The sequence below is a fragment of the Choristoneura fumiferana genome, chromosome 25 (assembly GCF_025370935.1).
Source record: "Choristoneura fumiferana chromosome 25, NRCan_CFum_1, whole genome shotgun sequence".
NCBI classification, from domain to species: domain Eukaryota; kingdom Metazoa; phylum Arthropoda; class Insecta; order Lepidoptera; family Tortricidae; genus Choristoneura; species Choristoneura fumiferana.
The window spans coordinates 6017529-6041524 of NC_133496.1; the positions used below are offsets into that span (position 1 = coordinate 6017529).

A 23996-nucleotide genomic window follows, 5' to 3' on the forward strand; every position below is an offset into this window, starting at 1 on the left:
AAACATGGAGCCGATAAAAAGAGCTTTATAAACTATATAAAACAACTAGGTAGGTATACTTCGATTCATATAGTTATCATTTTCATCAACAGGGATGTTGACACCATTAAAAAATAATTCGAAGACACGGCTCAAGTAAAAAAACACTTTATTTTAGCCGTGAAACCCAGATTAATTTTCGATTAACTGCAAAATTAGATTTTTTGTTGCTTTAAAACAAATAAATAGTTAGTTGATTGAGTGTGCGAATAAGTGACGTCATAAGTTGCTATTTCCATTCAAACTCTATGAGAGAATTGTGTTTTGACAGCTCATAAAAAGTACCTACGTCAATGAGGGCTATCGTTTTTTGTCTCACTGGATGGCCCACTGTTGCGTGAGGTTTTTAAGTATGGCTTTCAAAGACTGTTTTTACGGGTGTGAAAACAAAGTTTAGATTAAAATCATATTTAATACACCTTAAAACCGTATCATAAAAATATCGAGCATGCCACAGTGTTGCATAGTCCCCGTTTTGTTCGGAAAAAAGGGAGGACAAAGGTTTCCGAAAGACAAAACTGTCTCAAAACACAGACATTCATTGCCCCGAAACGCATATTTGCCATAATTAATTTCAGATAAGTACTATTGCAAAATATTCCCAAAATTATTCTTATTATAAATAAACCCGCGTAGCTCACCGAAAAACTATGAGATTTGACATTTCGGAGACCTCACGCTACACTAGCGCCTCTAGTGGCGAATTCATACGCGATAGCCCTCATTGATTGGTGGTCTCAACATCCCTATTGTTTCCATATAAAACGAAGTAAGTTACCTTCACATAAAGCCAAAAAGTTTTCGGATAATATATGTTACAAAATTTCTTACCTTACATTAGCTAACCATGTCGGTAAACACCGAGCATAACTAATAACTTTATAGCTAAGTTTAAAACTTTACACAAGAACTTTTAAAACTCCCAACAAACAACATATAATTTTCATACACTCCGTATGGTAAAAGATAAAAGTAAGACAAGTCAAATAACATTTTAAGCGCGAACTTCGTTCAGAAATGGTGTTCCTTAGGAGATTTGCTGTTTGGCGGAAAAAGGAGAAACACGGGGAAGTAAGAATCTATGTATAGTGTACGGCCAACATCAAAAGTAGCTGCATACTTTTATACATTGTCGTTTCTAACCCCCGACGCAAAAAGAGGGGTGTTTTAAGTTTGAGCACTATGTGTGTCTGTGTGTCCGTCTGTGGCACCGCAGCTCTTAAACGGGTAGACCGATTTGAAAGCGGTTTTTATAATTTGAAATAAGGTTTTTTAGCAATGGTTCTTAGACATGTTTCATCAAAATCAGTGTAGCCGTTTTTGAGATATTGAACTTTGAAGTGACAAAGTCGGGGGTTTTCCAATTTCTTGTTGGTTAGGTTATGCAGCCACCTACATAACGCCGTGCAAAATTGACAATTATTTAATGCGACACTAGACTTATGTTTCTCCGTTTTAGTTTAGAGTAAAAAAGAGATCCGATACTTTTAATGCTGACTGTACTTCATGTACTGCCTAGAGGACATCAGAAAAAATCACCTCACATTTTTTTACACGCCATATAGTGTAACTCACGCTGTTAGGATTTTCTACTATCGAAATTCATGCGCGAAATTACATTTGTCCCACAAGCTTTACGGTGAAGGAAAACATCGTGGAAAAAACTGCACACCTACAAAACTCAATGGTGCGTGTGAAGTTCCCAATCCACACTGGAAACTATGGCCCAAGCCCTTTCATTCTGAGAGGAGGCCTGTGCCCAGCAGTAGGACGTAATATAGGCCGCGATGTGTTCACGTTCGGCTCCTGCAAGTGATGGTTAACGTGTTTATAAAGATACCCTAATTCAGATGTTGTTCATACGATCTCTACCCAATGAGGGCTATCGTTTTTTGTCTCACTAGATGGCGCACTATTGCGTGAGGTTTTTAAGTATGGCTTTCAAAGTCTGTTATTATGGGCGTGAAAACAAAGTTTAGATTAAAATCATATTTAATACACCTTAAAACCGTACCATAAAAATATCGAGCATGACACAGTGTTGCATAGTCCCCGTTTTGTTCGGAAAAAAGGGAGGCCAAAGGTTTCCGAAAGACAAAACTGTCTCAAAACACAGACATTCATTGCGCCGGAACGCATATTTGCCATAATTATTTTCAGATATTGCAAAATATTCACAAAATTATTCTAATTATAAATAAACCCGCGTAGCTCACCCAGAAACTATGAGATTTGATATTTTGGAGACCTCACGCTACACTAGCGCCTCTAGTGGCGAATTCATACGCGATAGCCCTCATTATAAAGTGCTATTTCGATGTAGTCCTCGGGGATATGTTAGTACACCTTCAGTGTTTACTAGAGGACATCCATCAGTCATCAAACTATTTATTTATTTCAAAAAAACTTACACAGCATAACAGTTAAACACTAAGGCACTGCGCAAGACAAACATAGAGAAGAGAGAAAGACATTGAATAACAAATACAACAAAACAATTCAAAATTTCTATCTCTTGCTCGCTATAATGTTCGCGTAGCTAATCAAATTAACGGTTATAGAGGTAAGTATGCCAACCAATAACCCAATAAAAATCTAATAAAATAGTTAAACAGACAAAGTGGGTATCGGGTAATAATATAAATCTCTTGTCTACTTAAGTAGTTATATCCTTCACGGGATTTTTAAATCCCTTGCTGATTGATGCACCTCTATGAGTCTCATCCTTTGTCAATTATTAAGTCTCCGGTAGTCTAGTATGTGTGTTGAATAGTTATAAAAACCCCTCTTCATCGAGATGTAATAATAAGAGTCTTGATTTTTGAGTTCTGAAAGCTGGGTGGGACAAATGCCTCGCTGTTGCCAGGGGCAAAACTGTACTCAAAGGATATAACGCTTGGAGGTAGGACTCAGTCAATGCTAGTCAATTCAAACTTGGTCCATAGAATAGTTGAATCAAACGCCTGAAGCTTAGTTTATTAGCATTTGATTACTTGTACCTAGTTTCTATTCATTTGGGAAATTCTCTTGAAGGTTATTCGTAAATTTAATGTAGGAATAATTATGAATAATTAAGTATAATGAATTCATCCTTTGTCGCTGTTAAATGATATCCAAGAACCCGAGTACTGCCTTTTCGCAACGTAACGTTTTGGCAACCTGTTTCATTTCGCAAACTCTAAAACTGTAAATATTTCAGGATTTATTTCAGGGCCATCGTGTGGAACCCTTTAGGTTAGGTTAGGTTAGTTTTATAAAAATCCTGAAATATTTACAGTTTCAGTGTGTGTGAAACCTGGGGTGCTTAAACCTCTGATTTTTTTAAATTCATGTACAAAATCATATTTGAAATTTACCACGAGCGTGAAGTGAAGTGTGAAGGTGAGGTACCTGCACAAACCTACTAAACAAGTGTTTGTGAATTTTCCATTCTACACTTTTCCCGCGAGGAAATTACAGCCCTAGCCCTCATATTCTGGGAGGCAACCTATGCCCGGCAGTGGGGGGTATATAGGCTGAGATGATAACTATAAGGACCTACCATATACGTGCACTTTGAAGAATTTTTTTAGAAATTCTCACGAAAATTTTAACTCCAAATTTTAATTCCACAGGGATAGAAGTTATAACTGGCTTCGAAGAAATTTAATATTATTTTATAATTATTATATTATTAGTGTAGTGTTGCTTGTTAAAATTTTGAGCGCTGAGTTCGCCCGAATCTGGGTTAGGTCTCCAGAGACGGCGCAATTAAGGAGTAATTTAGTATACTGCTGTAGCGGTTTATAGCGGTTTCCAAATGTCAACATAATATTTCCATGCTCCAAAATAGTTGAGTTGTATAAGTACAGTGAAAGAGGGAAATTTATGAAAAGCTAAAAATTCTCCGATATTGTCATTTCAAAGTCAAATATCTCAAAATCGGCGGAATCAATTTTTATTACACATAGCTAAGAAGTTCACGGTTGGCTTTTCGTCCAAGCTCTTTTTTTATTTTATTTTTATTCGACTGGATGGAAAACGAGCAAGTGGGTCTCCTGATGGTAAGAGATCACCACCACCCATAAACATCTGCAACACCAGGGGTATTGCAGATGCGTTGCCAACCTAGAGGCCTAAGATGGGATACCTCAAGTGCCAGTAATTTCACCGGCTGTCTTACTCTCCACGCCGAAACACAACAGTGCAACCACTGCTGCTTTACGGCAGGATTAGCGAGCAAGATGGTGGTAGCAATCCGGGCGGATCTTGCACAAGGTCCTACCACCTGCAAAATGCTCTCTGTTGAATGATGATGAAAATGAACCACGGATTGGTTCGAAACAGTCGGGCATACCTCAGCTATTAATACAAGAGTGAACTGCAAGATGCAGGAAAGTTAATATTATTATAGACCGCCTGGGGATAGGTTAATAACTTACGTATTACTACTAGATCACCGGTCAATTGACAACACTTAAGCCGATCATGAGCAGTAACTGAATTACGAAAGGTTTTTAAATGTACTAGGTATACCTACTGAACTTTGCCCACGTGACCGTGGTGAGCAAAGTAATGGTTTATAGTTCATTGATATGGACATGGATATGGATATGGTGATCCGCAAAGTAACGCCTGATTCAATAAATTGTTTTAAAATGTCTTTTTGTAGAAGAACAATTACAGCCGCAAAGACTACGATGCGACGTTTGCTATCCCGATGGCGGTGCTCAAACTGGTCGGGCTCCGTCTTACTCACAATGATCCTGTCATCGTCAGGTCGGTAGAAAGAAAGAAAGAAAGAAGAAATTGAAGTACTCACTTTCACAAAACACACACAAATGCAACTGAAAATAGTACATATACAATTCTAGAAGGGTGTCCCCGCAAAAGCGAAACGGCTACTGACTCGGCATTATGCTGAAGTGTTATACGCCTGCAGCACTGTCTTTCTACCAGAGTCGTCTGTGACCCACGGAACGATACAAATAAATAAATAAGTAACTATTCATTAAACATTCAGATTGATTTTACTCACATTCATCCAATGCATGAACGCCTAATTATAAGAATTCATACAAATACATATTATTATGTAGATCAGGGGTGGCCAACCGGTCGATCGCGATCGACGTCGATCGCGACTTAATGTCCAGTCGATCGTGGCAAGGCAAAAAATATAAATACTGAACTATGCTGTTTCATTTAAGATTTCAAGAAGTATGTAATTGGTAGATCGCACAGGGTTTCGTCAGTAAACTAGTAGATCTTGGGTCTAATCAAGTTGGGCTCCCCTGATGTAGATAGTTGATTGGGTTTCCCGGAGGTAACATGGCAGAAACCTTGCCTCCTTTAGAATAAAGAAGAATGCCTTTCGCACACGTGAATTACTTGGTCTAGCGGTTGAATTAAATTTCCGGAATTTCAGTCGATTCCTATACGAATCCTTTCTCCATTTACCTATCTCTATTAGTTCTCCGCGCTTAGACCGCTGCTGTACCAATTTAGATGAAATTTAACATGGAGAACGTTCAAATCCTGAGAAGGGCATAGAGAGCTTATATTGCCCACGGCTCCATCCGCGTAAAATTCGTTTATCGCTGTCCCGCGGGAACTAAGTATGCAATTTTCCGAGATAAAAACAATGCTATGTCCCTAAACTATCTGTACATCGAATTTCATCTAAATCGGGTCAACGGTTTATACGTCAAGAGGTAACAAACAAACAAACTTACAAACTTTCGCATTTATATTATTAATGGGATTCTGTTCAAAGATTCCTGTGGAACGTGTTCTACTGGTTCGAGTTCGTGAACTTGTTCGTGGTGACGTTCCTGGAGCTGATCAATATGGCTCAGACGGCGAGGGGAGGATCCTTCCAGGATGCCATCGAGATTTTCCGCATGATGCCGTGCGTCGGGTACCTACTGCTGGGTAATCTTCAACAGTTTACAATACAATAAGTACAATGATTCTTTATTGCACACCACAAATAGTTAAGCGATACAGAAACAGGTGCACGGAGAGAAAAATTACAAGGCACGAGTATAAGCAATAGTTACGGTGCACTAAAACGATTCCTTTTCTCACCCGAGACCTTATAATAGCTACGGCTATGCAACTAATGAGTGTCCATGGAGCTCATCTTCCTCTGACCTCTACACAACCACATAAATTCAACTGTCCCCAGCACCATACCAAACTGACGAGTTGTGTTACACTAACATCTATGCTCATTTCACGAAGCTTTAAGTTACAATTTACAAGCGGTAGTCTTTGTTTAGTTTCGCAATTCTTCGAGCTATGTCGGTAACCTTAGTTCTACTGTTATCATCATTTCTGATTCTATCCCGCAGAGAAACCCCGAGCATAGCCCTCTGAGTGATTTTGAGCTTCCGCATAAGGCCCATCGTTAGCGCCCACGTCTCAGATCCGTTGTCATTACTGGCAGCACACACTGGTCAAAGACTTTTGACTTCTAACAATTTTTTTTTTTACCTAACTGGACCGCTGGTCTATACATAGTCGTCAACAACTTCGAGCGCAGAGACTCCGACTATAACGGGAAGTGGCAGTGGGCGGGGCACATTGCTCGCAGGACTGATAGCCGATGGAGTGAGACGGTTGTCGACGGTTGGCGTCCGCGGACCGGGGGACGAGGTGTCGGTAGGCCTCCAACTCTTGTTGATGATGGAGCGACGACCTGGTAAAGATCGCGGGATCGCGTTGGATGCGGAAAGCACAGGCCCAGCAGTGGACGTCTTTCGGCTGACATGATGATGATGAGTCTTTGTTTAACAGTATGCATTGAAAGGAGACTACTGCTTGTAAATTGTAACTTGTAGCTTCATGAAATGGGTTGGGTGAAGGTATGATTGTGGTCAAACGCCGTAGCTTATTTCCGCATGAAAATGTGATTTCACTCGCCGGTTTGAGGTAGCCTTTTCTGGCTCCGGGTCGTATACTAATATTTTCCCGGCCAGCTATTGGCTCCTTTTTAGAGCACATCAGCACACTTGTGGACATAGTGGACAAACGTGGACACAAGTGGCGCATTGTCGTTCATCGGTCGATCATATGTCTTCCAGCTGATGATGATAATGCATGAGAAATGCCTTAAATATGTGTTTACCTACTTTTCTTTCCAAATGTTTACCTACTATTATTCCCACAGCAATGGCAAAGTCCTACAAGATAGTGTACTACCGGCCGGTGTATGAGAACCTGATCAGCGAGCTGCGCGACATGTGGCCGCGAGGAGTGGTCAGCGATGAGGAGCATGAGGTCATGAAGACGGCGCTGACACAGCTGAATATTGTTGTCCAAGGTTCAATATCAGTCATCTTCATCACATAGGGTATCACCCACATCACATAACAAACACACACACACAAACGCACACACACACACACACATACACCCACACATACACACACACGTTTTTAAATATTATTGATTATAAATAAATATGTATGTTAGTCTGTAAGGCATTTATTGTATGGGCCAAGTTGCCCGAAATAAATAAATTTATTATTATAGTTGCTTTTACTCGCGTTTCAACCGTTATTTTTTTTATTTATCGCACGGTTATCGCACGCTGTTTCCTCGGGGACTGTGCATTTTTCCGGGATAAAAAGTAGCCTATGTCACTCTCGGGCCCATAAACTATCTCTATACTAAAAATCACGTCGATCCGTCGCTCCGTTTCGACGTGAAAGACGGACAAACATACACACACAAACACACACACTTTCGCATTTATAATATTAGTATGGATGCGCGCACACAACCTCACTGACATGAATTCAGATTTAGACTAAGATTAAAGCGCTACTAAAAAATATTCCTGAATATTTTACGAGTAGCGTTTTGTTTCATAATATTGTCAACCGTAAAGTAAAAAAAGTTCAGCGAAGCTAACCCAGTCTTGTTTTGAAGTATTTCGGGATAATTTGAGGACACGGCACTTTGTATACATGCATTGAACAGATCTGATCTGCATCTCCCAGGTTACTACTGGTGCAACAACGCCCTCCTCGTGATCTTCCTGTCACCCCCCTTCGTGGAGATCCTGAAGCGAGTGGCTGGACAGGACGTGCCTCTCATTTTCCCCTTCTTCTACTGGTTCCCATTCGACCCCTTCCAGAAGGGATATTACGAGGTCATCCTTGCCTTTCAGACGTGGCATGGTAAGTTAGAGTCTCCCCACATTAACGACGCGGGATCAGCAAAAGCCAATAAAACAAGCTTTACCTATGCCCATGGAATAGGAGCTAAAAAGTCATGCTGCGGCTTGGATCGACTTGGCTGACCGACGTCTATCGACGTGTTGACGTCGATTTCCTTTTTCGGAGACCCTTAAGGTTAAAATAGGTCTCTGTGATCTTCTGCGTATAAGCGGACCAGATCACTGGTCTGCGAACAATTCGTTTAATGGTATCCCGGGGAAACTAATATTTTCCGTTATAAAAATTATTCCATATTCTTCCCTGGGACTTAATTTCAACTTAATTGGTTCAAACGTTTTTGCTTTATTGAGTAACAAACATCTTCACAAACTTTCTCGTTTATTATGTTATTAACATATAAAAATTGCCTGTTTTTTACTATAATTATAACGTTTGAATGGTAAACTGTTTTATGTGGGTTTTGAGGCACTGGAGTGGGTGAAGCAGTTGTAAATTAATTAAAAGAACAGAGATTGCAGCTGTGTATTTCTCAGTAGCACGCACGGAAGAAGGGGCGATATTGCCAAAAATAAAAAGTATTCAAAATTGATAATTTTTAGCTGGTGTTGCTAGGTATAGAATCGATTTAGTACGCAACAACGTTTTGCTTTGAAAAGGTTGCGCAGTGACTCGACATTGACTTTCATGGCATGAAGCGTGTGCCTTATTCATTCCATAAACGATATTATGCATATACTTACATTTCATTTTAAAAAAAAAAACTTTCTGGTTCTTGAGAACCAAAGATAATTGTAGCGAGGTACAGTCAACCAATTTGATCCCCGGGTCACCATGGAACCATATCGCAGTTAATAATATTATTTATCTACGAGTACTAGCTGTTGCCCGCGACTTCGCTCCCGTTACTTTGTTATTTCATTGTTTAACACAAACCTTGCCCTGATAATAAACGAACACAAAAAAAAACTGATTTGGGGCAGTCGTTCGGAAGTTATGCGCGTACATACGTTTCGGTGATTAATATGTATTTATAATATAGTATACCTAGTTAGATAACAATGTTTATCCAATGACGTAAAATGTCATTACGACACTGTTTTGTGGTGGCCTAGAAATCGAATTGGTTGGCTGTGGGTACCTCAAAGGAGTCTAAATTAAGCTCAGTGATATTAATTCTACCTACGTAACTTCAGCGCCTTACCTTGAACAAGCAGCACCCTGAATACGAATTCACTTGGTAAGAAAATGATCTAAAAATATTTTTTACTCTTGATCTCTTGAATAATTCAAAAGCATTATAAAATTACTTGCATTAAATGAAATTCATTGACTGGCTGAGAATGTTGATGATTGAAATCGAAATAAGACTTACTTATAGCAGTGAAACGAATCGATCCTGGAGGGAAGATTAGATATATGTAGATTATTATCTATTACTCTCTAAAGCATCTGTTATTCCATTTTGAATAAAAAGCATTTGGGAACACAATCCTTTCAAACATGGTAACCTAATCAACTTAGAAAAATTAAGATCCCAACCAAACATTGACATTTAAAAGTTAAATATCTCAAAAATGGCTTAACCGGTTTTAATGAAACCGGTAATAAACCACAAGGAAACTCGTTTTCATGTAATAAAACTGCATCGAAATCGGTCCATCCTTTTGAGAAGTATGATGCCACAGACAGATTGACAGGCAGACAGACATTAGTTTCAAACTTATAACAACCCTCTTTTTGCGTAGGGGTTAAAAAATCATTTAATCACAGACCATATTGCCTAAAACGCTTGTAATTTACAGTCGTAGGTCTGAGTATAAAAATCTTGAGCGTGAAAATACAAATATAATACAAAGAATTGAAAATAGAACGCTCCTTGTTAAGTCAGTTATAAAACCTGTGGGTAGAGGTACGTTTAAAGCTGTAGAAATCGTAACTTCGTTTTTGCTGAATATTTTCATAGCTCGAATGGGTGGGAAACAAAATATGCATAGATCTGTCGTTACGAAATTGATACTAAACTAAAATACTCGCAGCTGAGAAAATTGCAACGAAATACCTACGGTATTTGACAACTCTTTAATTTGTCATAAACTGTAACGTGTATTAATATAAGATAAGGATCTTTCTCTGCCTAATCTGGACTTTCAAACCTTTGCAAATTTGTTATATGTAAAATAAATTAAAAATTGTTTTTGTGTTCGATAACATTTATTGTAAAGCTTTAATTGGTATATACAGGGTGTAACATTCAGATCGGTCAGTATGGGAAAGTCTGAAACTATAAGGCATACTAATATCTGTTCTTAGGAACCATGTCATGGATTTTAGTAAGAGAAACTGCATACAAACATTTAAAAAAAAACTTGTACTCAGCTCGGGAATCGAACCTGGACGATTTGAAAAATAAAACATACATTATTAAAGAATATGTAATAAGTACAATCAATACCAAAGTTTTTATTAGGGTAAGGCCGCGAATTTTGACCAATGTGACATAGAAATAACATAAAAAAAATACGTGACGTTACCATAAAACGTAACGCAAATTTTTATAAAGCCTAGATCAAACTGGTAAAAATTCCCATTAGATAACGTATGTATGAAAAAAAATACATCTCATATAATAAAGTGAAGTTTTTATTTTTACTAGAACTTTCTGACGATACTGATCTTAAATCTGTCCTATATGAGATCTATAGAGCTAAACATGAGAATGTGGAAGTAGAAGTACCCTCTAGTTGACGAACATCTTTCCAAAAGTGTATCTTTACATGCCTCTCTAACACTGACAATAAGGTGCACATTTATAAGCATAACGAATTTGGATGTGGTTTTTTTTTATTCGACTGGATGGCAAACGATCAAATGAGTAAGAGATCACCACCGCCCATAAAAATCTGCAACACCAGGGGTATTGCAGACGCGTTGCCAACCTAGAGGCCTATGATGGGATACCTCGTGCCAGTAATTTCACCGGCTGTCTTACTCACCACGCCGAAACACAACAGTGCAAGCATTGCTGCTTCACGGCAGGATTAGCGAGGAAGATGGTGGTAGCAATCCGGGCGGACCTTGCACAAGGTCCTACCACCTAGTTGTGAGCATGCTTGTGACTTCGACTGTACAAGCTATTAAATACCTCAAAGAAATGGCCAAAACCCTAAATCACAGGTTTTACCAATTTAGGAAGTAGTATCTTAGTTAAGTGGACAATGTAAAAAGATGTTTTTGGAAATAAATTATTATGATTATTAAGTTTAGGTAACAAATGAACTAAGTAGGTAAGTGAATCTCTCCGTTTGTCTCTCACTTTAAATACGCTATGCATGTAGCAGGACGTGAACACAGAACTCGCCACAATTCTCTTGTGCCGATCCCTGCACCTACAGATTAAAATTTATTTAACTTCAAAATATCCATCTAACTAACTTACTGTGCGTGCAGTCATTGGAAACCTAATAATAAACTGGTGTAAGTTAGAATTTTTCTGTGTGAACTTCCCTTTACCACATTTTTTCGTTACGTTATGTACAAAATACGTAGCATTTTGTAAAAATGTAACGTAATCGTAACGAAAGTGTAACGTATTTTATACAAAAAATCGTTTATCATGGTGAATAACGACATTTTGAACATAATAACACATGCCACTTACATGGAAAAGATTACCCTATCGTATGAAAAAACAACCAGTTAAAAATAATCACTACTTACCCTTAAAATCGAACAAGCACTTTCGACGTTTTTTTCGAAAAAAAACCTCCGCGTCACTTTTGATGGCTGTTTGTCAACAAACTGATGAGATTTATTTATCTCATCGATGTTGCCCTATTAGAGTATTAGTTGCCAGTGTACAAAAACTAATTTCTACCGAAATTGGCGTTAAAGGTAGCTTAAAAAAGCGTCACCTAAGTATTCGTAACGAAAACGTGGTTTTTTGGCACGTGAAAAGAAATAAATATAAAACATGAAAATTATTTGATTATCATGATTCCGCAATCGGTAGGACTATCGTTATATCATAAAATTTCGTTTAAACAAAATCATGATCATGAGAAGTTAAATAGCATGAAAATAATAAGGTATTAAGTACTCGTGGTCAAAAAAATAGTCAATTTTCGTTACGTTTTGACGGTAATATATTTTTATTATTTTTTTAAAAGGGTTTAAATCAATTATCTCATTTGCGACCTTGAGAGTTTATATCGTGTCATATAATAAAAAAAAATTAAACCTCTAGGTGTTATCAGTTTTTTTTATCAGCCTTCCAAATTTGAAACGTCCAAATTGGTCAAAATTCGCGGCCTTACCCATTAAACAATAAAAGTAGGTATAAAAACAGGTACTAAGTTAAGTATAAAATTAACATAACTAAAAAAAAATAGCTGAACAAAAATTAAATCTAAAAATAACTATCTAAATTTGGACCTTTAGGTAGGGTGCCCATCACGCAGGCAGCATTCCCACGTTGAATTGCTATAGCAAGTCTTTGCGCGAGAAAGCTGCCTGCGCGAGAGTCACCTGTTGGTTCTCTCAATCGCTTGCCTATGCTCCACGAAAGTATTAGTACAATGCATTTTATTCATTCTAATCTAGATATCGTATTTCATAGTAACATTTATTGCTTTCCGTTCCCGTTCGATTTTCGTTTTGAGTACAAGTTTTTTTTAAATCTATGAATGCAGATTGTCTTGTTACTAAAATCGATGACATGGTTCCTAAGAAGAGATCTTCATAATAATATGTCGTATAGTTTCAGACTTTCCCATACTGACCGATCTGAATGTTACACGCTGTATTTTATGAATCAAATTAATAATAATAAATAATAATAAATTAATAAATATCATGGGACACTTGACACCAATTGACCTAGTCCCAAACTAAGCAAAACTTGTACTATGGATACTAGGCAACGGATAAACATACTTATATAGATAAATACATACTTGAATGTATCTATTTTTGTATTCATAAAAAATAGTCAAATATCGTATTAGAAATATTATGGTTTAGTGCCACCCTCTACAATTCGTCAGGTTCTTCAGAATTTCAGTTTAATATCAATTTGTTACATTACCTACTTTTATAGGTATTATGCTTTTCACCCGAGTGAAGCGCAGCGTTGGACGTCCACTAACGAGATGTACACGGACAACCTAATTAAAGCCGCAGGTTCAACTTTAGGTCTATGGGGGAGGCCTATTTCCAACAGTGGACGTCCTACGTCTAACACGATGATGATGACCCCGAGTAGTGTTTTAAAAAAAATTTGCTGTGCTAAATACTTGCAGTCTTTAAACAACATTGTAAATTTGTTGAAAAAATATATTTTGACTTTGACTTTGACGGTCCTCATAGTTCGAAGTAGGTAAAGTTAGCCCAACCTTCCCCATGCCCCAAGTTTACCATAATTATTATAATGTAGTTTAATTTTTAGTTACCTCGTATAACGAAGTCGTATATGAAACCTACAACACAAAACACTACTAACTACTACTATACGTACTACTACTGTTTATATACAGGATTCAATGATTTTCCCAGGGCTATAATTGATAAAATAACTAGCAACCCTAAGAACATAAAAAACATACTTAAGAATTTACTTATTAAGGGCAACTCATAGCCTAGCAACTAAAATCTTTAAAAATAAAGATTAGCTAGGAATATCATGTAACTAATTGTAAAATTGTTATGAAATAAACAGTTATAATTTTTTTTTAAACAATATCTAATTTTTCCCGTTTTTTCGGGCATTAAAACAATACACGACGAACAAAGGAGCTCTCAAGCTCTCCTTACAAAGCATTATGACGTCTCCAATTTTATTTTACATTAAATTTAGAGTGTTTTGATGTTGTTTATATTTTATATAGAAACCAAGTGGATTGCGGTGGCTGCGGGTAATGAGTGCTCGTCATATAATTCCCTTGTTATTTTATAAACCCTTCATTTGAGTTTCCCTTCTTTGTATTTTTGCTACTTATTATAACAGTCGTACTGTACGCATCATCAGTTGTTGTTTTTGGCCTATAGCTAAAATGCTGAGCTAGTGCAACTGAACCAAAAATACCAACTAAATTTGGAAAACGGCTAAAGAAAAGCTAAAAGACTTTTAACTAAAAATGGTCATTTGGATGTTACGTAACGTTTAGGGAGGGAAAGGGAGGGTACAGAAAAACGTTACGGCGCGTTACGTGGAGGGAAGGGAGGGTCTAAAATCTTCAAAAATTGCGTTACTTTATACTTGAACGCCTCTTAGCAAAGCGGTTTTTTTCAGGATTGATAACGATCTGGTTCATGCTGAGCGGCGACCTTCTGTTTTGCATCTTCTTGAGCCACGTGACCACGCAGTTCGACCTGCTGGCGGTCCGCGTGCGGCGGCTGGTGCTGGTGCCAGTTGACAGGCAGCTGCTGTCTGGATACCCACTCGGTAAGCTGTTGCGGCTGTTCAAAGGCTGATAGAATTCGAGAAACGAATCCTGATGCAAGAGAGAGACGACAAATTTAAATAGCTAAGCAACACATTTTACAATAAAATGTCAGTTGAAATATGTAACAGGTGTACTGTAATCATTATCGTCATATCACCGTAGGACGTCCACTGTTGGATATAGGCCTCCCCCATAGTCCTTCAGTTGCTTCATCCGTCCAGGTATGTTAATGAAAATTGCACACAATGTGCTGCCACCTAGTGTCGAGTAGTGGGAAAATAATTGATAATAGTTTCAAAAATGTAGCGATCACCCGACAGATGTCTCTACATGGCTGCAGAACTACTGGATCCTTATGAATTATCAAATTCAGATTTGACAAACTTGAGTTAAACCTATTTGGATCAGCTTATTTCATTGAACTGTAATATTCTTTCGTTTTCTCTATTCCTCGAGAATAACGCGGACGAGGTTCGTTAAGAGAACACACAGCAGCTTTTTAACCTCTCTAGTGTTTTGGGTTTCTCTAGACGGCAGCGTTTACCTACCTTCCACTAAGGTGATTTGATTACTCTGTTTCCTCTCATTTCATTAATACAATTATTTCATTTAAATACATATTTGATGATGATGATGATGATGACGAATTCAAATAGGCATTCGTGAAAAGGTTCTACAAAGAAATGTAATAAATACATGCCAACTGAACAATTTGTTGTTTGCTTTAGCAGCACGGGAAAAGAGTATACTCACCCTAATGCACTTACAATTTAGTACTCCTGCTAGTAATCTAGGATATTTACACCCGTTTAGTATCCCTGGGGCCCGGTTGCGGACCAAATGTTTCTTAAACGTGGACTAGACTAATAAATTTTTATTACCTCTTTCTAGAAATTCAATTCTAGAGAGCGCGTTTTTTCTCATAACACAATTAGATACTTTAAGCTTTGGATTAACTTCGTTAAATATTATTTTACTTGTTTCACATTTTACTTTCCTTCTGTTTTCAATTTGGTTTTTCACTTTTTTATGAATCTTGATACTGTTTCTACCAAATTATTTCTCATAGCGGCATTATACGCTCTAGTTTTGTACTCAACTAACCACTCTTTCACGTTTTTTGTTGTATAATAATTACATCTACTTTGGTGTATTCATATACCACAATAATATATTCTTTTTAATCGGCTTAAAAAAGAAGGAAGATGCCTATATTTTTACCTGATAAAGCTAACTCTGAGAAATTGTGGTCCAATTTGGATAATTATTAATAATTATATTTTGAGAGATTTATATTTACTATTACATATTTTTTTACATTCAATGCGTTTGCGAATGTCTCGTGAACAAGTAACCACACATTTAAAGAACACTGTCTCCAAGCCTAATGCCAATGGTTTGATCGAGCGGTATAACCGTTCAATTTTTGTATTTCTTGCGTTTTAGGCACGTTCAATTCCGTATGGTTTAAATCGTGTAATTAAATCTAGATAATTTGTATGCAGGGAAAATCCAAGAAGAATGGAATCAAAATAGCCAGCGGTTGATAGGAACCATAGACGACGAGGGTGCGGAGAAAGTGCATCTCAAAGAGTTGGCTCAAATCATCGGCAGACACCGAGCACTAATAAGGTAACTTATCATTAATAATATACTTACCTGTATTAATAAAAACTGTCTAAATGTCTAACAAGACTGAAGATTACTTAGGTTCAAATTTAAAATCGACCAAGAAGTTCGTATTTCTTTAAAAAGCTAAGTTTGTGTGGTAATTTTCGGATGCTTTTACTAACTGTCTTGCTTCCTGCGAGATGTCAGCCAAAATTATGACTTTCTCGAATATCAAAATTCAATTTTGAATCGTTATGGACTTGTTATAGACCAAGATACTTTATCTTGCACCCTATAAACGTACCTACACAAAACGAATAGAAGAAAGCTCAATGTTTCTTACACACGCGTCGAAAGCTATCAATTTTTTTAAACTCAATCTCAGCTAACTCTGAGCCGATCTAATGTAGTTCAGTATATCTATGTTATGTAGTGTATGTGTCGAAGATTATGCAAGTTGCAGTGGCAATGGTTGGGCCACTTCGCTCGAAGAACAGAAAACCGTTGTGAGAGATAAGTATTTGAGTGGCGACCACGAATCGGATAACGAAGCGTTGACAGGCCTCCCACTAGATGGACTGACAACATCGTACGTGAGAGCTGCGGGATGGCGAGTTGTCGTATTGTGGCGTTCTAAGGGGGAGGCATTCAGCAGTGACGTCTTCCGGTTGATGATGATGATGTATTAAGGAGTGTTAGTTGTTGCAGGCTGTCGGGTGACGTAGAAGACCTGTTCAGCTTCGCGCTCCTCGTCAATTTCTTCAACAGCTCCATAATCATCTGTTTCTGCGGCTTCTGCTGCGTTGTAAGTATTTCAGATCTAAGGACCAAGGAAGTCCTCCATGAAGGAGGGAGGGGGCAACTTCTTCTTATGGGGGCGACTGAAAAACAGTGTTTTGTCAAGAGGCTTTGTTGCGCAAAGCGCAGGCATAAGCTGAGTCGCTTTCCCTTTTAATAGTTTGTACTTTTAAATATTTTGATTCTATTTGTGATGCATAACTTTTAAACAAACTATTGAATAGATCTCTTATATTTTTATTTATTTATTTATTTTCTTACGCACGACTAGTCCTACCTATTGGATTGGATTGGGTAGTTTCCTAGGTAAATAAGTTTTTGGTAAATTTTTAATACAAGCTTTTTACAAGTTCACTCTCATCTTTCTGCTAAAAAGGTGAGAGTGAACTTTATTAAAAAATATGGGTTTGGGTGAGCTTACTCCAAAAGGTTTGTATGAGTCTCATATATGACTCTTTGGACAGGGAAGTTGTTATTCATTGATTACAGATAGTAGAGAAATGGAACGAGATGGTGTACAAGTCGTTCCTGACGACAGCGTTATCGCAGACCTGGCTGCTGTGCTGGTATGGCCAGCGGCTGCTGGAATCGGTGAGTGGTATCGGGGACTGAGCGGTGAGCTAATTTGCCCAAACCAATAAAAAAAACAATGGTTAAATTATTTTATCGCACTTACGGTTTTTTTTCGCAAATCGCTCTGCTTCCAGGCAAATTTCTGTTGGATGCGTTCCTATTAGATGTTCAAGATAAATGCAGGTATCATTAACTATAGGCCTTCGCTCAAAATGAGAGGGCTTGGGCATAGTGCACACGCGGGCCCAGTGCGGATTGGGAATTTCATTTGAATTTCTTCGCAGATGACTGTGTGCAGGTTTCCTCACGATATTTCCTTCGCCGCAAAGCTCATTATAAATATCAAATGTTAATCTCGAATGTCACATAAATTCCGAAAAGCTCAGAGATCACCTTGGCTCGAACCCACGACCTGCTTGCTACCACCATCTTGCTCGCTAATTTTGCCGTAAAGCAGCAGTGCTTGCACTGTTGTGTTTCGGCGTGGAGAGTAAGACAGCCGGTGAAATTACTGGCACGTGAGGTATCTCATGTTAGGGCTCTAGGTTGTCAACGCGTCTGCAATACCCCTGGTGTTGCAGATGTTTATGGGCGGTGGTGATCTCTTACCATCAGGAGACCCACTTGCTCATTTGCCATCCAGTCGTATAAAAAAAAGACGTTCATATAGGATAGACACGTCGAGAGCAAAATGGGTTTAATGCTCGAGTTTTACACTCTGCTTTTCATTTAGATTGCGAGGAAATGAAATGGCAACAGTGGAAACAACTATTCACTTTCTATGTACCTTTTATTTTTTTGCATTATTATATAATTCCATTTTTAAATTTTACTGATTTATTTTGATTGATTTTTATTTTTATATAAATGTGTAATTATCTACATAAGTATGTTTATCCGTTGAAAATACAAACTGAAATATAGATGCACAGAAAAACCAGAAAAATAAGACCAGCACTGGGAATTGAACCCAGGTCCTCGACATTCCGTGCCGTGTGCTATACCGCTACACCACTGCTGGACAACGGTACAGACACGAATTTCCCCTATGCACCACATATCTCAACTTGTTTGTTTCTTATTTAGCCACTTAAGCAGTGACGCTAGTGAAATAAAAAATACAAAAAGATTCCAAAAAACCAATATTTGTTTATCCGTTGCCTAGTATCCATAGTACAAGCTTTGCTTAGTTTGGGACAAGGTCAATTTGTATTATATCTTTTTGTATCACGCTTAATGGTAAGCAAAGATGTGGTCTAAAATGGAACACGCTTGCCTAATAAATACCCATTCACCCTAGATTTGAAGAAGGCCAGTAACTTTCTCGGTTTACATACTTAGGGCCTGTTTCACCACTTGTCGACTAACTTATAGTGTCAGATAAAAGTAATGCCGTCTTTGTTTATTCATACAAAACAAACAGAGACGGCATCACTGATATCCGTCACTTAAAGTAGTCGACAAGTGGTGAAACAGGCCCTTAGCATATTATTTTTATGGCTAAGTAAGGTAGTACCTACCCCTGTGGCCCTTTCAAAGCTTTTAAAAGGGGTTAAAGCTCGGTAGGTGTACTAATGTTGAAATTTATTTTCGGGATATGAAGAATAGGTACATAACATAAATGCAAAATGTCGTAAAAAAGGTGAACGAGGCTAAGGTGAGGCGATGTGTATAGAGCAGAGTAACAAGGTAAGGTACCTAAACCTCAAAGCTTTTAGTTGTTGGTTGGTACACAGTCTTATGTACTTACCTAAGTCATAAAAAACGGAATTTTATTTTAAATTAGATTTTCATGCAAATGTATAATAATCGCAACAGAAACGATACACGTAATTTTTATAATTAGTACACACACACACAAACATCACGCCTGTCCTGTACTCCCAAATGGGGTAGGCAGAGCACACGAAAGTGGCTCCGAAGCGGTAACGTTTCGTGTGCTCTGCCTATAATTAGTAAGTTGCATATAAACATGTACATAGTTCCATAACGCCAAACTTTTACGATATTTTTGCTCTATCCAACGGACTTCCAGGCGGTGCGAGCGTCTTCACCCCTATCTAGTGTGTAGTGAGTCCACTCGTGACCACGGCCACTATTCGTGGTCTAGTGTGTAGTGAGTCTACTCGTGACCACGGCCACTACTCGTGGTCTAGTTTGTAGTGAGTCTACTCGTGACCACGGCCACTTATGTTGCCGAAACGTCGAGGTAAATATTACTCGTGTGTGTTAGCGTGACAAGTCCTGTGCGTGGTATTTTGACTATGACTGAAAATCACGAAAGTTTAAAACGTTGTATTAAACGATGTCCTGTGACTGTCCCTCTTTATTTATCTTTGCACAGCTTCTCATTTCAGTAAATTTATTTAGGGTTCCAAAAACAACACAAGCATTATGACTTCCGTGTTTAACTTAATTGCTGACCCGGGGCCAAAGCTCAGGTTCCGGCCTTGAAGGGGCCCGCAAGCTAGTCGTTTTAATTTCACAGCCTGATAATAGGGAATATGCGTGAAACACAGATATCTTCCGGAATACGGAAATTCGTCGAAGAGCTAAAGCCACCGACGTAGCTGTAAAAATATGCAAGTTGAAATGGCAATAGGCGGGCCACATCATTCGAAGAACAGATACCTAACTGTTGGGGGAGAACAGCTTCCCAATAGGTGGTCTTACGACATCGTGAGAGTTGCGGGCAAACGGCGGATGCAACTGGCGAGTTGGCATTGTGGCGTTCTAAGGGGTGGCCTTTGTCCTGCTGATGATGACAGATATCTTGAGGGTACATCGAGCTTTCAACGCATTTATTGCATTCGCATCATTGTACTTGTTATAAAACTTTAGTTTTGAAACTCATATGTAATGCCTTCTCTACATATCGACGGATACGTCGGCAGATGGATCCGCAACCATATCTTCGGATAAATTGCGATCCGTCCACACATCTGACAGGCGCGTTGCGTTCGCGCTCTCACCCTTTGATCCGTGTCGAAAAACCGACACCAAACGGATGAGTGGCAGATGCATCGGCCGACGTTAAATACCTACCACAGACAAGCAAAAACCACCCTCTTCACCTCGGCGGACGCATCCGCAGATACAATCTGCCGACGCATCCGTCGATATTGTAGAGGAGGCATTAATAAAACTCAAATGTTAAATAAAAAATTGTAAAATCACAATGTATCTAAGTAGGTACGGAGATGAAGTAAATTGAAAAGTAAAGTCTCCAGAGGCCGTATTGTGTAAAGTGCTGACGTTACCGTATGATAGAAACAAGAGGTGAAAACGATTGTGATTCTAAGTGGCATAAGGAACCAGTTTAAATTATTTAATTTACTTACCTAAGTATATTTTTATTGCCTGTTTTCAGAGTGAAGGTATTACCGACGCTTTGTACAACTGTGGGTGGTACAAAGCCTCTCAAAAAATCAAGAGTTCCGTACTAATAATGATACATAGGTAAATGAAGCATATGTTAACTTAATAGGTAATTGATTTACCTACTCTGAAGTAACTTAAGTACCTAAACATGATATTAGAGTAGGTACTTAAATATATCCCAGCAAAAACATGCTGTAAAAATTTACCAAGTCTTGTCTTGACGTTTTTACAGCATGATGTTGTTGGGATTTTACTTAATTTTGTAACTTATTTAATGTATTCTTATTTTTTGTACTGTTTTTATGGAAAACGTTTATGTACCCAACCAAGAGACCGATTATTTAAGATCACATCACACATTAATATAATTCGAAAATTTTAAGTGTCTATTTAATTTCAGAGCCCAAAAAGAAGTTCATGTGACCACATACGGATTTTCTGTGGTCTGCTTAGCGAGCTACACTACGGTAAGTCTTAAAAATATTGTAGTTGTTTGGGTAGCCATTATAATGAGGGGTTACTAGGCTATGTCATCCGATGGCGACTTATAAGTGGGTTTTTATATTTTAATAATGGTATGATGTGCGTTAGTCATTATTAGCTGTGTATAATAATAAAAATGCGTTAAGTACTTACTTTTTAAGATGGTACGCCATGAATATAGGTTGCATTTTATTAATTATATTTTGATATGAGTATTTAGCTGTGCAATCTTTAATTTTGATAAGAATTCTTTTTTTTTTGATAAAAAAAGGTATTTTTTTCATGAGTGTTTAAATACTACCCTTAGTTAAATAACTAAATGACCCATAGTCATATTCCCACGGTTAGTATCAAAAACAATAGCACATCTTTGTACCTTCTCGTTTTTTAACCCCCGACGAAAAAGAGGGGTGTTATAAGTTTGACCGCTATGTGTGTGTGTCTGTGTGTCTGTGTGTCTGTGTGTCTGTGTGTCTGTGTGTCTGTGTGTCTGTGTGTCTGTCTGTGGCACCGTAGCTCTTAAACGGGTGGACCGATTTGAATGCGGTTTTTTTTATTTGAAAGCTGGTTTCTAGCGATGGATCTTAGACATGATTTATCAAAATCGGTTCAGCCGTTTCAAGATCATCAGATCTTTTGTTCGCTGCGGTAGGAATCTTAGACGCATAATGGATATTTACTTTACTTTCAAACATATTTCGGACCTCAAATTTGAAACACCCATGTATGCTATATAGCTATGCAAGATTATGGAATTCTCGGCCTGATGCTGCAGCCAGGATATCCAGAACACTAGTAGGTACACTCTTAATAAAACTATAGCAGATATATCGTGTTTGGGTTCGTTTTGATCAGTATTTGATTCTACAAACAATGCAATGGTGGCAACAGGATGAGCTGATGCTGCAGCCAGGATATCCAGCACAATAGTACACTCTATAAAAAATAATAGCACATATGTCGTGTTTGGATTCGTTTTGATCAGTAATAAATTCTACATACAATGTAGTGGTGGCAACACGACGAGCTAATGCTGCAGCCAGGATATTCAGCACACCAGTATACTCTTGAAAAAATAATAGCAGATATGTCGTGCTTAATTCCTTTTGATCAGTATTTGATTCTACATACAATGCAATGGTGGCAACACGATGAGCTGATGCTGCAGCCAGGATATCCAGCACACTAGTACACTCTATAAAAAATAATAGCACATATGTCGTGTTTGGATTCGTTTTGATCAGTAATTGATTCTACATACAATGCAGTGATGGCAACACGACGAGCTGATGCTGCAGCCAGGATATTCAGCACACCAGTATACTCTTGAAAAAATAATAGCAGATATGTCGTGTTTAATTCCTTTTGATCAGTAATTGATTCTACATACAATGCAGTGGTGGCAACACGACGAGCTGATGCTGCAGCCAGGATATCCAGCACACTAGTATACTCTTGGAAAAATAATAGCAGATATGTCGTGTTTGATTCCTTTTGATCAGTATTTGATTCTACATACAATGCAATGGTGGCAACAAGATGAGCTGATGCTGCAGCCAGGATATCCAACACACTAGTACAGTTTAAAAAAAATATATCAAAGTTTAAAAAACATGAAATAAAACTTAAATTTAAAATTTAAAAAACCCCGACTTAAAAAACGCCAGCAAAAATAAAAACGCCCGAAAAAAACGCTGCTTGAAAAGACAATTAAAAAGTAAAAAATAATTATGCGCTACCTAGCTGTTGCCCGCGACTTCATCTGCGAAGAATTCGTTTATCTCTATCCCGCGGGGACTATGCTGATTTCCCGCAAAATTAGCCTAAGTTAATTTAGTATAAAGTATCTAGTAATATTTTTTTATCTAAGCGTTGTCGGTGTCGGGGGACCGCTAAGGTTAATACTTTAAAAAATACAACATAGTTTCATGTTAACCTTAGCGGTCCCCCGACACCGACAACGCTTAGATAAAAAAATATTACTAGATACTTTATACTAAATTAACTTAGGCTAATTTTGCGGGAAATCAGCATAGTCCCCGCGGGATAGAGATAAACGAATTCTTCGCAGATGAAGTCGCGGGCAACAGCTAGGTAGCGCATAATTATTTTTTACTTTTTAATTGTCTTTTCAAGCAGCGTTTTTTTCGGGCGTTTTTATTTTTATTTTAAAAACTTATGTAATGCCATAAAATATTAAGAAATATGAATTGCGGTAAAAAGTGCAACATTATTTTTATTTCAGATCATCAAAACATCGTGGTCATACTTCACGCTCCTGTTGAATATTTACGAAAAATAATATTTTCACATAAAACGGCACTTGCAAGAATTCTAAAAAAAATTTACTCGTGTGAAGCTTTTTATTTCAAACCGTATGAGATACTTTACCAGTGTGACTTGAGCTTCAGTTTGTATTTGGTTCCTTAGAAGAGATACAGCCCCTTATGTTGGACCTTTTCCTTGATTTACGGGCGTTGACCCCGCCGCAAGCCTCTAATAA

The 23996-nt window shown here is 38.0% G+C and overlaps 1 protein-coding gene across 1 annotated transcript; it reads left to right on the forward strand.

Annotated features, from left to right (window-relative positions):
• The first annotated feature begins 1058 nt into the window (after positions 1-1058).
• Positions 1059-23932, forward strand: LOC141442484 (odorant receptor 85c-like). Its single transcript, XM_074107500.1, has 12 exons — positions 1059-1110; positions 4691-4797; positions 5795-5952; positions 7193-7345; positions 8028-8207; positions 14494-14646; positions 16153-16279; positions 16967-17063; positions 17546-17647; positions 21000-21088; positions 21411-21477; positions 23739-23932. Exons 2-12 carry the CDS (start codon positions 4739-4741, stop codon positions 23793-23795), a joined length of 1242 nt encoding a protein of 413 aa, XP_073963601.1. The 5' UTR covers positions 1059-1110; positions 4691-4738; the 3' UTR covers positions 23796-23932.
• Positions 23933-23996: the final 64 nt, after the last annotated feature.

Excerpts from the sequence above, each read along its gene's own strand:
- LOC141442484 (XM_074107500.1), top strand. The coding sequence starts at position 4,739 with ATGGCGGTGCTCAAACTGGTCGGGCTCCGTCTTACTCACAATGATCCT. Across the intron at positions 5,953-7,192 it reads CGTCGGGTACCTACTGCTGG|CAATGGCAAAGTCCTACAAG; the intron begins GTAATCTTCAAC and ends TTATTCCCACAG. Across the intron at positions 21,478-23,738 it reads GCTTAGCGAGCTACACTACG|ATCATCAAAACATCGTGGTC; the intron begins GTAAGTCTTAAA and ends TTTTTATTTCAG.